The 18691-nt window shown below is 40.4% G+C and overlaps 1 protein-coding gene across 12 annotated transcripts in view; it reads right to left on the bottom strand.

The window, feature by feature from the left end:
• The window catches only part of PIGG (phosphatidylinositol glycan anchor biosynthesis class G (EMM blood group)), a 101101-nt gene extending 83020 nt beyond the window's left edge, over nucleotides 1-18081 (bottom strand). For 7 of the 12 annotated variants that reach the window (XR_011323337.1, XR_011323338.1, XM_069777010.1 and 4 more), the window contains exons 1-7: nucleotides 17865-18080; nucleotides 14841-15046; nucleotides 13463-13672; nucleotides 11752-11940; nucleotides 10132-10270; nucleotides 7437-7649; nucleotides 2131-2348 (exon numbers count right to left, since the gene is read on the bottom strand). Coding sequence is in view for 9 of the 12 variants with exons in the window: in XM_069777010.1 (XP_069633111.1) it covers nucleotides 2131-2348; nucleotides 7437-7649; nucleotides 10132-10270; nucleotides 11752-11940; nucleotides 13463-13672; nucleotides 14841-15046; nucleotides 17865-18024 (1335 nt within the window). In the remaining 3 variants the exon portion in view is untranslated. Of the gene's footprint in view, nucleotides 1-2130; nucleotides 2349-7436; nucleotides 7650-10131; nucleotides 10271-11751; nucleotides 11941-13462; nucleotides 13673-14840; nucleotides 15047-17324; nucleotides 17510-17864 lie in introns of those variants that run through there. The other 5 variants (XM_069777014.1, XM_069777004.1, XM_069777008.1 and 2 more) reach the window with 5 other exon arrangements.
• Between the last annotated feature and the right edge of the window lie 610 nt (nucleotides 18082-18691).

Here is an 18691-nt window from a genome sequence, read left to right as displayed (position 1 = left end):
GAATGATACAACGGACTGCTGAAAACTACATTGAGAGCGATGGGGGGTGGGACTTTCAAACATTGGGATACACATTTAGCAAAAGCCACCTGGTTAGTTAATACTAGAGGATCCGCCAATCGGGCTGGCCCCGCCCAACCAAGACTTCCACATACTGTAGAAGGCGATAAAGTCCCTGTAGTGCGCATGAGGAGTATGTTAGGAAAGACAGTCTGGGTTAGTCCTCCCTCAAACAGAGGCAAACCCATTCAAGGGGTTGTTTTTGCTCAGGGACCTGGGTACACCTGGTGGGTGATGCAGAAGGATGGGGAAGTTCGATGTGTACCTCAGGGAGATTTGATTTTGGGAGAGAATAGCCAGTGAATTGGGCTGTATGATACCTAACTGCTAAATACCCTGCCAATGCATGTCATTGTATCTATAGTGTCTATATGCCATATCAAGGGTATTACTGTAAGAATTACCCAAATGACTGCGGGATGGACTTTGAAACTAAGCCAAGTACAACAGCGACAGAACTTGAACTGACACCCAGCAATTTCCTCAAGATCAACATCCTCGACCTGCAGAACAAGGGCGTGAGTTGCACCAAATGTACTAGCCACAAGTTCCAGAGGCAGCATACAACAACCCAACATCTCACACCATCTCTCTTATCCTGAAGAACTGTTACAACAGATGGAGCCCCAAAGTCATGGACTAAATAAAATCAATGGACACATTAGAGGGATAGCCCATACGCTAAAGGAATACCATTTGCGTGTGTGTGTGTGTGTGCGGGGGGACGACGGGGACGGACGCAAGTCCATATACTTATATATATAAGACAAGGAAGTGGTAGTGGTCGATTGGAAAATGTAAGATCTGGGCATGATGTAGATGGTATAGAATAAGGGGTGGATAATGTCCTGGGTTCAGCTGGGATAGAGTTAATTTTTTTTTTACAGGAACCTGGGAGGTGGGGGGCATAGCCGGGGCAGCTGACCTGAACTGGCCAAGGAGCTATTCCATACCATGTGACATCATGCTCAGTATATAAAGGGGGAGCGGGCCGGGGGGTGGGTTCTTCTTTTCGGTGGGGGAAGTGGCAGAGCGTCAGGTCCCGGGTGGTGAGCAGTTGCACTGTGCATCACTCTTTTTGTATACTTTTTCATTAGTACCGTTGTTGTTGTTGCAATTTCTTTGTGTTGTTCCAGTAAACTGCCTTTATCTCAACCCTCGAGGTTCCAGGTTTGTTTTTTCCTCTCCTCCGTCTTCCCCCCATCCCACCGGAGGGGGGCGGGAGGAGTGAGCGAGCGGCCGCGTGGTCCTTTGTTACCGGCTGGGCTGAAACCACAACAACAGTCTTGTACAGCACCACACACATGCAAGGACTAAATTAAGCTTGTAGTAAGTATTTCCATCCTAGGGAACAACGCTTATTATTACAAAAGTTGACACTTGTGTCTTCTAAAACACCAGTGCAAGCTTCTGTGCATAAAAGTTCAGTGTCCAGGCATGGTATCCCTTCAGCATGGTCCTCAAAGCACTACCACAGAGGATATTTTCAGCATTTAAGATTTGCCCAAAATATCAATGGCAGAGAACCACTTAAAATTCCAGACATGGGATATCTTATCTTTATTCCTACATGAGATACAAAATGGCAACCCAGCACCTTACAGCAAGTATTTATTTCAGGGCTCTACACCTATCAGTACAAAGAACAATTCTTGGAATTGTGGAAATTGCCCAACAGAAGTTATTGCCTGTTCCAAGCAGCTACACTCACTGTTGGATAAAGAGGAACAGGTAGGAACTTACTTGCCAGACTTTTTTTTTTTTAATGTAGTAATGCTACTCAAAAAGTAGAAGGCTAACTAATATGGGAGTTACTTAAGTTGTAGCACATCTTCATATTTACTGTAACTAGTTACACCAAAACATAAGTAGCTTCTATCAAAAGCTCTCTTTAATCATTTTAAGGGCCAAGTTACACTTTAAAAAGAATATTAATCTCATCCAAGAAGAAAGTCAGCCAACTCTAAGAGTTCATACTCGGTAATTCTAAAGACCAGTAAGAGTAGTCAAAACCCAGAAACTTTCACGTTTGTGCACTTAGTTTTTTCATAGAAAAGTGTATTTTCGTACCTCCATAATGATCACAGTCCCCACCATCATCGAATACACATCATATTGTGCCACTTGTTTGCTTAGTGAAGAACTCAGAGTCTTCAGGGCGTCCAAATATTGTTTCAGGACCTTTTTGCCAAGGTTTAAGAGTATTTCTGAATTATTCCCCTCTAAATACAGTTTGATCCAATTACTGTGGGACTTTTCTGCTATCTTAAAATGTTCATAGCCAGGATCTAAGGAGGAGGAAAGAAAAAAAAGGAAAAGAAAAGAGGTAAGAGGATCCCTGAACAAAGGAGGATTAATTAGAGATGTGATCATATTTTTAAATTTGTTTGTATTAAAAAAAAATTTTATTTGTATAAAAAAAAATTGCTATGGGGTTGAAATTTTTTTCACACCTAGAAAGCTAAATTATTTTCCAGCAGCAAGACCATAATGAGCCAGTTACTCAGAATAAAAGCAATTAATCCCTAACCTGATAAAATGTCAAGACCTCTAAAAGTAACAAACTTATTAAAACATCCACTTACTCTTACAAAAGATTTCCAGGACAAACTTATCAAAATGCTTTAAATCCTGAAAAAAAAAGTCATGTTTTCCACTGGAGCCACTCATTATCCAGGCCATACTGTACAAGCCAAGTGGGAAATGATCAAATAGCTGATCTCTGGAGGAAACACCAAAGGACACACACACTGTACTGGGGACCTCAATTTTGCTGCAAAGCTAAGGAGAGTCAGTTGGTAACACAAAGTTAAAGACACAGGATGCAAGATTTTGAAGCGGTAATAGAAAAGTTAACAGCTGAAGAGCACAGTTTGGCTTCAGGCATTTGGACTATGAAGCTTTTGCAAAGCAATCCTCAGCAGTGAAACATGGTTAACTCTGCTACAGTGGAAGGATGGCCCACAGTCTAACTTGATTAAAAGAGAGAAACCCTGATGCTGCCACCAACCTATGGAAGCCAGACTCTTGTGGCAGAAGGTTATTTCATGGTGGCCTATCTGCATCTAAAAAATTCTGACCTGAAGCAAAATAAACAAAAACCAAACCAAAACCAAACAAATAATAAATTAAGAAAAACTCAGGAAAAAAACCAACCTCCAGGACACATATCCGTTGCCCATGCCTAGTCAATATTTTCTTGTAGAAATGTAGTTTTGATTAAGTCTTCTGGTAAATACATTTGTAAACAGGACTGCAGGTGAACACTGACAACACATATGAAGACTGTGGTCTGCTTTTGGAACTGGGGATGAGAACAAGACTAGCACTATACTGTGTCCCTGAAGGAAGTAATTTTAGATCAGCCATTAAATTCTGTGGGTTCACGGTTTAATGTGAGTACACTTTTTATATAGGTACAGAGACATTATGGTTTCCTTTCTTTTTCTCTTATACTGTAGAAACACGTCTGCCTTACTCTATTCCCTCTAAATTTATTTTAAAAGCTTGAGTGAGGACAACAGGAGACACAGGAATGAAGGAAACAGTCAAATCCTACATTTTAGAAGTCCTTTGCAAGTACAGCTGCAGTGGCCTTTCTACTACCTGTATTTCCCCTCACTAGTTATTCCACAGAATCCTTAACTTTACACAAACTGTTCTCATTCATACACACCAAAGCGTAGTGTGGAGAGACAATTTAAGTTGATTCAAAGGACACATGAAAGTACTCTACTAATCTCCCATCAACTACCATTGATTTTCATCATCAACTTTCCTATTACTAAACATTTACACAAAAAACTGCAGCGCAAAAAGCTGAGCCTTGATAGCCTTTTTGCTTCCCCAAAAGATATATTCAGCTGTGACAATAACCAGATTCTGCAAGTGAAAACAGAACATCATTTTGTTCTTACATGGAAAAAAATGTAAACACTCACTACAAGCATAAAGGTAAAAAAAAAAAAAAGAAAACAGTTTCTGCCAAAATTATTATTGTGGGTCCTACATGCACCTGAAGAGCATTCCATTCACTTCATATAAGTTTAATTTCAAGAGCATTTATTTAAAATAGAACAATTAGGTCAGTTTCTGTGTTTTATTGTAAATGTGGAAAATGGCATTGTTCCTGAAAGCACTTAAGACATGTTTTCCCTCTTCATTTTATAGTTGCATCACCCCATACTCCAATACGCCATATGATATTTAAAATATTGCTCATTGAGTATAGTAAGCAATCACAATGTGAATTCAGTTGACAACACAAGGAAAGCAAGAGTATAACTTTCAGAAATTTGTATCCCACTGGACATTACGCTTTGTGTGAACATTCACATATATCTGTATTTTTTGCAAGAAATAAATGTTTAGTTTCACTTCACATTAATAATCCTTGCTATTTCCCTGCGATTTCACTTGAAAGTTAATGACAACTTAAGGGCAAGAAGGCCAATTTGGAAATTTTTATATAGTAAGCCTATCGTTATCTTCCCATCTTGCAATCCATACCTTCTTAGATAAAAGTAGGGTAAAACATTTGCTGCACAGTTTCAGATGACAAGGGTTAAAGCAATGACTGAAGTAAGTTTGGTGTCACAAAGACTTAAGTTACAGCTCATTTTTACTCCTGGTAGATCAACAGTGTATCAGACTTGGAAAAAAACCAATGCGTTCTTTGTTAAGCCTTTTCAGCAAAAGTACATTATTAAGTCCAGAAACATTTAAAATTTTATTTCAAGTGAATGAAGATGAATGAAGTATTTCTATTGACAATTCTTGTACAGTTATGAAAGTATCGTGCTTACCATTTGTAAGTCTCTTATCAGTATAAGACACTTTGTGATCTACTACAGGCTGAATTCAAAGCAAGAATTTTAGAAAGCAATATTTAACTCAAAATGTCCAGTCTGGTCTCCCAAGACTTTGAACAGACTCCAAAGCATGCTGATCCTGCTATGCAGGAGGCTTGTGGGTATCTGCTAGAAAGCACAATTCAGCCAGCAGCAAACACCTGTATATCAAGATAGCTGCCAGTGCACATGGAGACATTCATTTCCCTATGGTAGTTCTTTGAACAATGAATTCCCTAGAAAGTTCCTCTTCCAATATATTTGAAATATTTAAATATTCATACTTTTGAGGAAATCCAGAAATCCATAAAGGATAACCTAAAATGAGCTTTAATCAAACTGAGATTTGACAAAACACTATTTCATTAAACAGAACATTGAAATGAGTTCAAGTTATATTTTGAAATCTAAATAAATTCTCTCCACATCTTCTGCTCCTGTTCTGCTCCCTTTTCATGCTTTTTGCCCTGTTTACTTCTTCATTCCTTTTAGCGTTTTTATTTCATTCTCATCTACCTCTTTCCATGCTGCTGCCCACCAAACTCATTCTGTCCATGTTATGAAAGATGACTGTTTTAGTCACACGCATATTTCTATTGCTGATATATAACAAGGAATGATTTAAAGATCCTGCAGAAAGGAATAAAGGATCACGGTTACCAAATTTCCTTTGAGAACTCCAATGATATCTGTCCAGTGGCACATTTGTATGCAGTAAGTAAAAAATGAGAAGGGTCATAGACTGGGTTGTTGAAGAAGCATTTTGGTAACTGGTGGGTAACATTTCCAAGTCACTCCTGCATTGGATATTCACAAGACAAGTTAAACTTAAGGCAAAATCCAAAGCGAGCTTGCCCAGTTACAAGTGTCCCAAAGCACTGGCAGCTGTTTACTTGCATAGTATTACATTAGCAATTTCTACTTCAGCCCCCCTCCATTGTTATCACATGCAAATGGCTATGCTTCCCAAGCATCTGTTTGATAACAATTTCACTTAGTTCCAGTCACAGGCAGCAATCATTTAAAAAAAAAATTATAAATATACGGAAAGAATGGATAATGTAAAAGTGACTTCTCCAGTTTCAATACACAAATCTCCCCATAACAATCAAATTATTTCAATACACACATGCATGTAATACAAGTTCAGGATTAGTTTCAAATTGAAAAGTGGATGCTCATTTTAATAACAACATCCAGCTTGTTCTCAAGTGTGACTCTTCATTCCACTGTGAAGTGCCTTTCAAGAAACAATCCTAGTTCATCATTTAGATGCATGTTCATAAGTTCAGAACATGAGGGAAGCATGCATTACTAGATACCCACAGCTGCCTACCTTACACTGAGGTATGAGCTTGCTTAGAAACCCAAAGCTGGAATTTTGTAACACAAAACACAGTGCTGGAATTTTCAGTAACACGACCATATCCTGAACTCCACCAACAAGGGAAGTTTCCTCACTTGACACAAATGGGTTAAGTGAGGAAATATGTGCAGAGAAAAAAATCAGAATATACGGAGCATGGGTCCTGCTATTGACATGTTCCTACTATAAGCAGCATTTGTTTTGTTAGACTCCTGGACAGGGTTTAATTATGATTAGAAGCCATGATATTGAAAGATAATTAATTCTTGACCTACAGTGATCATCTTGCTAAACTTTACATTGTTACCCACTTTAATTATTCATAGCTGTAACACAGCTCTGCATTCTCATCCAGTTATTTTAATGATTCAACAGATTATAAATCAAGTGACAAGAACTTCAAGCTTCACAGTCACTTTAAGACAACAACATCTTCTAAAGTCCATGGTAAAATTTTCTCCTTCATTCTCTGACTCAATTTTTTTCACATAATTATCATATTAACTTGCTTACTTATATTGCAGTTTATGTCATGCTTCCTAACAAAATACTACATTTTGCTAGGTTTGGTTTATTTTTTCCACTTGTTTTTTTATTCTTTCCTCCAAATACACACACACATACACATATATATATATATATGCACACATATGTGTATTTTTAATAAGCAACTTTGCAGTTCTCTAGGTTCTCACTCCAAATAAAGTCATACTTAAGAATGAAATAAAAAGATAACTTATCCTAAATTATTTCACAGGTTTACTTGAAGCACCTTTTTATTTGACCTAGAAAATTCACTTCATTGTGCTATTCCTCCAAATAGCTCAGGATCAGTGCCCTATGTAGGATACCTCACAAATAGCAGATATGAAACCACTGAGATTTAACTACACTGGCAGTTTTACTTTAATCTTACTCTTTCATCATTATTTATGCTCTTTTGCCTACTAGGAGTAGTAATGGTCACTAAAAAAACTTTATTCAGAGGCAGTGTGCCAGGTAGGTTACAGTAAGGACTGAACTCAGTATCATTTCTCCAAACACTGCTCTCAACTGAATGGTTAATTTGCAGTGCCATGCTGTACTCTTGAACTTAAAAGCCCAAACTGTGTTATAAACAATCTCCTTTTGTGTATGTAACTTTTTTTTAGCTGATTTACCTTTTTCATACGCAGGTGTATTCTCTTGCAGCAGTCTGCTAAGCTGGAACCCATTCAAGTGCACAAAACGTAGTTGTTCTCTCATTGTCTTGCCTCCCACAACTGGCAATATAAGGTTCCCAACACTGTTTCTTGAAATTGGTAGACCAAGACCTACTGCCAGCGTGCTAGCCAAATCAGTTTGCTGCACAAATCCAGGTTGGGTTAGTGGACCTAGAATCAACAAAAAAAAAGGAAAAAAGAAAAAAAAAAAGAGAGAGGAAAACAGTACTGCAATAGCAGGCCCATTCTATTTCTCCAGAGACAGCTGGCATCTTGTTAGTTTCAAAATTTTTTCATTAGTGTTAGATCAGCTAGTTCAAGTGGTCTACAGAGAGCTGAGTAGTCTTTTTCAGCTGCTGTCCTCTGCTGTTGTAAAACCAAAATTTATTCAATTCTCAGCAAGCATCACTCTTCAATGCTAGCAACTACTGTAAACACAGCATGAATTTTATACAGGTACAAGTAAGGAAAGAGATGGTCCAGGAGATCACCTTAGTATGAAGTTGCAGCCTACATTCTAAGAGGGTTTGATAACTTCTACAGTAGAAAGAATAGAAAGCACTACAGTAGACTAATTTAACGCATGAACAAAGCATGAGAACCTATAATAATGCTGACAGCATTCTAGAAGCTTCTCGATATAATGATAATAGCTCAAGATTTAATTAATATCAGGTTGCTAGGGAAACAGAATTAGAGGTCAGGTAAAGAATGCTGAGGCCCAAATCCATGGCTCCATGCAGGCAAACCGAGTGATTTTTAAAGGGTTCTGTGCAGGATCCCATTACCTTACTGCAGTTATCAGAATTAGCCTTCAGTCCCACAGACATCTACACATGTGAATTATTTCACTAAAGTAAGTAACCTTTCGTTTGTCTTGCCAATTGTTTCTTTGTGTGCTTTACTAGTTACATAACAGTGTTTTTCTATTATGCTTTACTTCATTCTCTTTGTAACTCCAGCCATTGAGTGTTTTGACTTAAATATAGTACAGAAAGAATTCTATATACAGTCTTTATTACTCTCAAGGCTCCCTTTAAGAGCATTAGAACTTCTCTCATTTCTCATCTAGCTCTGATTAATCCCACACTTGTATAGAATGCCATCTATAATCCCTAAAGCCTCTTTGCATGAGTGCCTGTTATGTCAGCAGTTTTCAGATTCCATCTTTAAAGGCAAGTTCTTAACTGGTTAAAAAAAGCCAAACTAGCAAATGCATTTAGCCAATCATGGGTGACACGTCTCTGTAGAAGGCTACACAAGTAATATTCTGACAGCATACTAAATGCAAAAGCCCACAGGATTACTATTTTGAGGTCTACCAAATTAACCACAGTACATTTTGTTTACAGTAGGATCATAAGGAGCAGTCGCTAGAATACTGATTACTGTAGCAATGAGAAGCAAGCTGCTGGATATTTACATGGGCATCATTAGAAATCACAAACTCGATCCCAGAAGACAGGTGAATAGATACATTTCACTGTATTGTAAAAACTGGACGTTCAATTTAAACCTAACAGAAACTAATCCCAGTAAACAAGAGATTGCATTTCCAGAGTCTACACTCATGTGGCCTGGTTGTCAACACATACCAGTGAAATTTATAAAGCAAAACCTTACCTGAGAGCTTTGGTCAGCTCTTTACTTTGTTTTGGTTTTGTATCTGAAAAGAGTTCAATGACTCCTCAAGCAATGCTTTCTACTGCAGCTGGATAACAGCTTTATAAAGGACAGGCTGATAAATGTACTTCCACTGTGCTGCAGGAACCTCCAGCTAGATAAACAAGGCAAGGTTCTGCAAACAGGCTTTAAAAGCAAGGAAATCAGATGGAAATGAGCAAGAGGCAGAAGGAAAGGCAGAGGGAAGTGTTATTTTGAAGAAAGTATTCGCTCCTGGTATAACTACATTTCACCAATTCACTCAGTCAAGGAGTTTATTCAAGCAAGACTCTACAAATGTAGGCTAAAGATTCTCTACCACACCATTCCCTTCTTGCCTCTTACCTTAAGCTATACTATACAAGTAGAAAATGAGTTTCAGAAACAGATAAACTCACATGAATGAGTTAAAATTAACTGCCTGGCCAATACAGTAAATACACACATGCTCCATATTCTTTCATAAAGCTTAGCAATCAATAGTCATGTTTTCACTGCTGTCATCTCTCACCCTTTGACAAGAGCAATCTTCCTCTTTCCTGTTACTCTCAGCATGAGAAATTGTCATTCACTCATCTATCCTGGCTGCCTGAGAGGAAAGAATGGAGGCCAGGGAAATATTCCGGCCAAGAAAGACAAAACTTAAAACTCACTTCCAATAGGATTCTATTTCTAATCCTATCCATTTACCAGTATCCCAGGATCCTGAAAACAGAACTCATTAGCTCTCAACACTGCAGTAGGACAGTGCTGCAAAAGGTTATCACCTGAGAAATACCCAATTCTCTCAGTGGTTACAAAGCTTAAGCCATGATTTCACCATGACACAGATGCAAACTGTGGCTTTAAACCAGAGGTTTAGGTCACACAGAATGGGCCTTGCCAGATATCTGTAGAACAAACCAGAGCACTTTTGAGGAAGAATTCTAGAGCTAATATAAATTAGAGATGGCAATGTGTATTAAAAAGGTCAAGCCTCTTTGATCCTTACCACTTCTCTTTTCAAAAGCAGAGCTGATAAACAGCAGTGGTGTGTGCACTTCTCCGTCTGAAGAACCACCATGACTACCTGTTTCAGACATCCCATGATCCCCACAGACAACTAGCAAATTTGGCAGAGAAGCTTCTTCCTGCAAGTCACAGAAATAAATTTAAGTTACTGTACAAACAAGATGTGTATATATAATGCTTCACTATCTTTATAACTTTCATACATGAATATTTCTCAAAATAAATTTCATTTTTTAAATTGGCTCACAACACCTGGGACAGATTACAAGAGATGTCTGCAACTAAGCGTTATGCAGTAATATTAATTTTTAACAGTTAAGGCACACATACGTATCTAACATACTTGTCAGTATGTTACAAAAACCACAAAAAAGCTTTTAAAAAAACCCTCATTTACAGAGTCACAAGAAATTGACTGAAGGATTAAATAAAGGTCATCAGACTCTGGGAAGAAAACCGGGAGTCCAGGAGCAGCAGCATTAACAGAGAAGTATTCCTCACCTACATTCCTTCAGCATCATTGAGCTTCTAATATAAATGCTAAATTATTAGTATTGTAAATATTAATATAATAGAAATTTAATATAGAACTATAACCCTATTTCTAATAGTCTCTAGTCTCTCAAGTGCTTTTGGGGTAGAAATTTGACATGACTGATGTCAAATGATGTTTCTTTTTCTGAAGAAAGAGAAGCATAAGTGAAGCCTGTCCAACAATTTTGAGCTTACAAATCAAAGACACCAGAAAATACTGTCATTCAAGCTTTTTGTCATCTCTAGTTAATACCAGTACCTATTGTATCCAAAAGTAAAGTGCTTTTATTATTTCTGTAGTCTAAAATGGAGATAAAGGCTTGCATATAGTTGGCAAAAGGAAAACATACCAACAAACTGCAGTAAAACTGCTGCAATGTTCATGAGATTGTAACCTGCACAAGCAGGATTTAACCTCTCTTTTCATACAATAGTATCCATTTGTCTAAAAATACTATTGAAATTTTATGAGCAGCTATTCTGACTTACAGTTGCCAAAAACAAACAAGAAAAAAGCTTCAGGCCATTTGGAATTAGGACTTGGTATTTCAACATCCAGACTATTTAGATAAGTGACATCATATATTTCTGTATCTAAAACCAGATTCAGATCTGGTAATTTATGTGCTACATTTAGCATAAGAAAAATGCTGTTTACAACCACCAGTTCCATTTGAATCTTTTCAATATCTAAGAATTAGGTATGCCTTCACAACTGTAGAAATCAGACCCATTAGCTATACATGCCCATTATTCCTTCTGCTGAATTTCATTACTAGAAAGCACACCAACCACCATTTTAATTCATGAGTGATATGAGAATTCTGGCACGTATTCCTCTCCTCTTCCTGCACACCAAGGGGGAGTTATTTCCCACAGCTGTTCAGCCAGCAAGTCCTTAAAAATGCTACACTATACTGTTAGCTGGGGAATGGCCAGGGAAGGAAAAGAAGAGAAGGATACTCGCTTTGGTCTAGGAATAAACAAGCTACCACCCACAAAAAAGCAAGCATTATAAAGTTAGTCCACAACTAACAGACATTCATCCAAGAAGGAGCTATATTACCTTTGAAAGAAGAGAAATATGAATCTTCTTCAGGATGTTATCCATTTCACGAAGTTTTGGTCCCACTAATGGGCTATTTGGCCCAGTCATATGTCCAATATGGTCCAATCCCAGGTAATGCAGTATTAGGAGATCCCAGTCTTCTCTCTTCAAAACTCCATCCAAATGCCTGGTAACATTATCATCAACCTCAGAAATAAAAGGAAAACAATGAAAAGGTAAAAATAATTTCCCTCTTGTAAAAAGCATAGAAAAATTAGATCACACTACCCATGAAAATTCTGTAGAAGCTGATGAGAATTACAGTCACTCACAATGTTAACAAGGAAAAAAAAAAGAAAGAAAAAAAATCAGATTGATTACTTAAATGCCAGGCAGTCAAAAAATCTGCCTTATAAAACAGATTCTTCACCCCATTTCACTCTTTTCTGATTATGGGGCATCAGGTTACATACAAACAGAGAAACTGGGTTGCTATGCTTCCACAGATACTTTTAAAAACAGTTTCAAGAAATTTTCAGTCACTTTTGTCCTTCATGCTCCTGACTTACCACTTCACAAGAAGCAGTTACAGGAACAAAGCCTCTCTTTGGAGCTTGGAAGCACAGAGGAAAAAAACCCACTCCTGCTCTTTCAACTCAATTTTGGCTACTGTGCAAATGCAAAAAGATTGTACTTGCTGTGAGAAAAAGAACTGACAACGTAGCAAGAAAGAAAAATTATTTGAAAAGTGCTATTTGGAGCCTGACTCACATGTTCTCCTGCTAAGGTTGACAACCTATTTTTGGTTGCATGTATTTCTCCCTGGATATTAAAAATCCTTACAAAATTTCACATGCAACACTGCTTTGTTGACTGTGGGTGTAACTACCTAAAAAATGATAAAAAGCTTTCTGTCTAATGGACTATATTCAGAAAGCATAGACTGCATAAAGAGCTTGAGAGACATATAATCGCAGACCCAGCAGCATGTCTGCACTTTTCCACTCCATATTGAAGCTTCTGCCAGTCTTATTAGAGTAACCAATTAAAACTGCCTTCCAATTCACATGTTAGACCTATATAACTTCCTTAAACATGATAATAAGTCAGTAGCAGCAGGCCAATCACCTGAGGTTTTACAAATTATAAAGGTTCAAAATATGAACTAATATTGCCTAGCCATTTACTCTTTTGCCCAGAGTGTGCCCAGAATAAGATTTTTCACAATTAGTTTCATTACTTTCTATGCTCCTTCTTTGGTAACATACTGAAACGCTACTCATATTGCAACTACAAAAGTGATACAATACTATACAAAGTATGCCTCTAAGAGACCAAGATTATATATTAATGGGCCTTTTAAAGATGGCACATACTAATATAAATGTGATAGCAAACTGGAAACATGTATAGTGGAATTTTTAAGCAAAGCAAGTGGTCTAACTTCCTACCACAACAAGTTTTGTGAGAATATATGTTTAGGATAAAGTTATACAGTAACACACTATTTGTTACGGTATCATCCAAACACTTCCCACAGCATATGTATGAGGGACTGAAATGCATAGCTCCATATTGTCAATACTGAAAAAAAGATATAAATCCCATTTCTATTTAATTGCCAGGTTCGTATTTCAGAACAAGGATAGTTTTACTCATTCATTCTTAGAAGTTGCCACTTTGTGTCTGTACTCACATAATTTAACTTGGGATTATCAAAGCCTCTCACCTCTGTAAAGTCTGACACAAAAAAGGATGTTGTTCCATCATATTCCACAAAATGCTTTGGAAACAATTTAACCCAAGTATCATCACCGTAGAAGATTATCCTTCTCCCAGCTGTTTTTGCCTGCCATATCAGGTTGTCATCCAACAGAGCTGGAGAATTGAGGTTCACAATAACATCAATGAAACCAGGTATACTACCTGTCATCAAAGCCTACATAAAACAAGAAAAGAGACATACTAACAGAAAAAGTTTACAGTACTTAGAAAACAGTATTACTGTAAGAGGAAGCAATGAAGCAGAGGGCAGATAAATTATACTTTCAATAAAGAAACATAATAAAGTAAAAGAACACATGAGCTGCCATGCCACATCACATCACCTGGTACAACACAGTGCTAGCTGATGTCTGAGATAATAACTGCTTTAAGGAAAGGTAAAAATAATATTTTCTTAACTTGTGGACAGCAAAATGACTTTGTATGCCAGCTGAAATTCGCCTCATTTACTGGTCATTAAATCACGAAAAAGGTGGTTTAGAAGGCCTAAGTAAACTGACTTAACACAACAATAACAATGGTGCACACTCAAAACAGTAACTAATAATCTTCTAGAAAATGCAACGAAGTCCACCTATCAAGAGTTACCAGGCTGTCTCCCACTCACTCTCTCACTGGCCTTCCAGCTGACCTACCAAAGCTCACTCCCTCAGCATCTTTAATGCAAGAAATGTCACTCAGATCTACCACTGAGAAGCCTGGTTGATCAAGTATTTTGATGACACAGCCACAATTCATTTTTTAGTTACCCGGAACTTGGCACAATTTTCTTTTTAAGCTCTGCAAAAACATCCCTATGACAAAACAAATTTACACTAAACTGGATTTCTCACCAGAAGTTACAAGAACACAGAGAAATACTATCAAAAGTGTTCTTAGATAGAAGACAAATGGAAAATTTGATGACTGAGAGGCTACTGCCTTCCTGTGATTACAAATAAAAAATTATGTCAAACATTTAAGCTTGCACTAGGGCCTCAACTGCGCTTAACTGATTCTCACAGACCTTCCCACCACAGAGCTACCAAATGAAGGAATGAAACAAGGCAAGGGAACTTAAGTGGAAGTTGCAACCTCTTCCTCTTACTCTGCCTCTCTACTCTCCTTCAATCCCTGACCTGACTTTTCCTGCAGGCAGCACCTCTGGGCCACGGCAAATCAGGACTCTATCACAGGCACTACTACAGCAAAGCAAGTTCCAGCCACAAACTGCAGTTAACACAGCAAACCTGCCTTTTATGTCAACTCTGAACATATGTAACAACTCAGCCTTCAAAACTTTCTCAAACAAAACAACCCTAAGTGGAAAAAAAAATACTTACCTTAATTCGAGGCATAGTCACAGTGGGTGGCTTTGCTTCAGCGATGAAACTGTAGGATGTCCCTTTTTCAACAACTTGTGTGGTATACGGCATGAACTGTTTACCTTTGGATCCAAACACAAAGTCATCTCTCAAAGCATCTATCAGCACAATGACAACTTTTTTGAAAAGTGGTGGTGGAATTTTGGTCCAGTTAGAAACCATTCCTAAACAACAAAAAAAGGGTATATAAAAGTCATCAATGAATTTTAACAAGGGCTACACAGAAGTTAAAGGACAACTTTACCACAGAAATTAGTGCTTCCAACTTCTTTATTAACTTTACATTCAGAAGCAAGAAGTTGCAAACAATAGCAAACATGAGGAATAATCAGAGGAAGCTGAGTTTTCAGGCCATCCAGCACAGGAATGACACAACAACAACAAAAAATCCAATACAGCATCTAGGAAGGAAAACAAAATGTGAATGAAATGCACATAAAGTCAGGGTTTTTACTCTCGTTCAGAGTAAAATGTGCTTCTGAATAAGTGGTTGACAATTTGGAAAGGTCACAATGCTGTGTCTAACAAGAGAACCTCAAAAAACAGCCTCAGAAACTGTATTTTGGGGTATGTAGGTAAGCGTCAATAAATTGACATTCACAGACTCGTTACTGCTAGTGATTTTTCCAGATAAGGAAACTGGGGAGGGGGGCACAGCAGGGGGAAGAAGGAAGTCTCAACAATAACAAAGTGTTGCTAACTGCCAGCAACACTGATTAAAATTATAATGTTGTTTTTCCAGGACTTGAATTACCAACTTAGCAGGCATGCTTTGGCTCTCAGTGGAAAACAAGCAGGCACAACTGGATGTACTGTACTGTTAGTTAAACCTTTCTCATAGCTTGCTTAAGGAAACAAAACCTGCTGGACACCAAAAATGTTCAGATCACAAACACATACACCCTACTCACAACTCCGTGCTACAGTGTTATTCATCAGTAAGTCAAAGTATTGAGAAGTGCAAAGGAATTAGGAGTCGATTACAAGCCATCTGAAAATACTTACTATAAGATGGCTAAAGCAACACATTGTGCAACTCTTGGCATGCAGCATGCTTATTTATCCCTGCTATGTTTATTTAGAAAAGTTATTTTAACTGAAGCCGAACTTCTGTAAGCAGTGAAGAAAACCAGAGGTTCTACCAAAAATTTACCACAATGTGCTGCAAGGACTCACTGTTTTACAAGCAACTACACCATTTTATCAATCATCCCACAGGCAAAACAGCATGGATTCAATGGCAGTTAGGGCTTACAAAGTGAAACATTCAGGAAATACAGAAGCACTGAAGAAATACTTTTCTGAACAGATCTAAAGTAGGCCAAAAGCCTTCTGTATCATGGTTTAGTAAGCAATCCCCTGCCTTTAGAGCTTATCATCCTGACCAAGAGATCACTCTGCATGCAAACTGTAATGCAAGAACTACAGAAAGGAAGTATTCTTCCACTGCCACTCCATTTTTGCCTACCTATACCTAGGATTACTACTGACATGCCTAAATTTAAACTGTTTGTAGAGTCCTGTGGTAGACATCTATACTCTTCAACTCAAATCAGTCTTTTCAAAACCCAGTTGTCTGACACTTCCCTCCCACGCAAATAGTCTCCTTCCATGTTAGTCTCCTGCTACTAATCACATGTGAATGTGACATTTCACTCACAGTGGCCTATCAAACATCTCTTAACAGTCTTGGTAACCACCAGCTAAAAAGCAACCTGTCATTTGGCAGCATCCACTCGGGTCTGTTACCGGATTAGATTCTTTCAGTGTTCCTGCTAAAGTGATATCACCACACCATGCTCTGAGTTACACAACCTTCTCTTCCCTCTACTGTTTCTCACAGTTTAAGTAAGCTTGTCCCAACATACATAATGTCATACACTTTAGAAGAATTAACAATAACAAGTGGCTAAAGACCCAGTTTGGTAGTTACAGCAAGAGCTTTGTATGAGCAAAATACCAATTAACCTGAAGTTTCACCCCATGAGTTCCAAACACTGGTGAAGAACGCTCCTTCAAGTACACATTCCTCTTCTTCACCTTATTTTAATGCAACTTGTGACTGGACATATAAGACACATATGTATCAGCACATCCTCTACCGGCTCTTCATTAAAAGATGCTTGCAAACTTTGGTTTCACAATTTCAGCTAAGGAATACAGCAGAATCTGTAGAGACCATAATTTCAGAGAAACGGTACTGGACAGTAATACTGTGCATTTTGCAATCTGACTGGACTGTGAAGGAAACCCATATTACGACGGTTGCTTTCCTCACTACTGAAGTGTTAAAGTCTCCCTAAAGTGGTATTAAGCCACTCACACACCGCAGTGAGCACCACAGAAACAATGATCCTCAAGCACAACATGACCAGTAAGTTGACAGAGCAAGCACGTGAAGCGTTACAACTGAAAGGTCATTATTTAATACAAACAGCTTACCGTTAAAAAGCACGGGTATGGCGGCTGCATCAGAGATAGGGAAAGGGGAATAAAACCACAGAAAAGCGCACCCCTCCAAAAACGTGACAGCCAATGCTCGGAGGCTGTTTTGCACCTGCGAGCGGATACTGCTGGCGGCCGTCGAGGACCACAGGCGAAGTCAGTTAAGTTCTAAGCTATTTCGGCAGCGGGTCTGGAAACACGGCGGCTCTACAGAAAGCCGTGCCGCGGCACCGGGGGGCCCGACGGCACAGGGCTGGCACCAGCTGCCCCTGCCTCCGCGACCTCCCAACCCGGGAGGCTCAACACGAACCGAGGGCGGCAGACGCAGCGGTGAGCGGCAAGACACCCGGCCCCGCCGGCGCTGCCCGGCCCTGTCCCTCAGCCCGCCTGGCCCAGGCCGAGGAGCGGGGGTCACGGCGGCAACCGTTGCTCGGGGCTGCGGGCGTGGTGGTCCTAGTGAGCAGGAGCCGCCCGTGCTGGGCGGCGGGGGAGGAGGGCTGCCTCGGCGATCGGCGGGGGTGGGGGGGCTTCGGTTACCTGGGCCGGGCGGGGCCGGTTCGGCGGGAGGGTCCCCGCGGGCCTCTCTGCGGGGCAGGGACCTGACGGGCACCGGGAAGAAGCCGCGGAGGAACAGCGCGACCCCCAGGGCCTCCACCAGGAGGCAGGAGGAGGCGAAGACACCCGAGCGCAGCCGCATCCTCCCCCGACAGCACCGACCTCCGCATCCCCGCCTCCCCCGGGGCGGTACTGGCGGCGCTCCACTCCGCCCCGCCCCGCCCCTTCCCGCTCTCCCCGCCCCTGCCCCATCCGCCGACCAACCAGCGACCACCGCACCTGGCCGCCGAGCCCTACTATTGGCTGGCGGCCAGCCAACGCCTCCGCTAGAGGGGTGACGCAGGGCCGGAAGTGGAACGCCGCACTCCCACCAATGGGAAGCCGGGGGGGGTGGTGCTAGGCTTCCCAGCAGCCTCCGCTCAACTGCGGGGTCCGGGCGGGACTGGCCGAAGGCCCAGCCCCAGCCCCAGCCCCAGCCCCAGCCCCAGCTCCAGCTCCAGCCGTAGCCTCGCGTACCCCGGCGGTGGGGGAGCCGCTGCAGCGGGGGGTGAAAGGCCGTAGCGTTAAGGGATGGCATCAGCAGGCTGCGTCGGGCCAGCGGGTGGCAGTGTGCTGGAGCCCGGCTGGCGAGCTGCCCTGCCGTGCTGCCTTCTGCGGCCCGGCGGCAGCGGCGTGAGGCCGTCCCGCCTCGGAGCGGCGGTGCTGAAGGATGAGAAAAGTGCCGAGGTGTCAGGACCTCAGCTTCCCGCGGGTAAACTGTGCTGCGGCCGCTTGCTTGTGCAGCCTGTGCTGGGAGCTGATGTTTGCTC

The sequence above is a fragment of the Haliaeetus albicilla genome, chromosome Z (genome assembly GCF_947461875.1).
Source record: "Haliaeetus albicilla chromosome Z, bHalAlb1.1, whole genome shotgun sequence".
Classification (NCBI taxonomy): domain Eukaryota; kingdom Metazoa; phylum Chordata; class Aves; order Accipitriformes; family Accipitridae; genus Haliaeetus; species Haliaeetus albicilla.
Note: the sequence above shows the minus strand (reverse complement) of the source record. Positions and strands in the feature narration are given on the sequence as shown.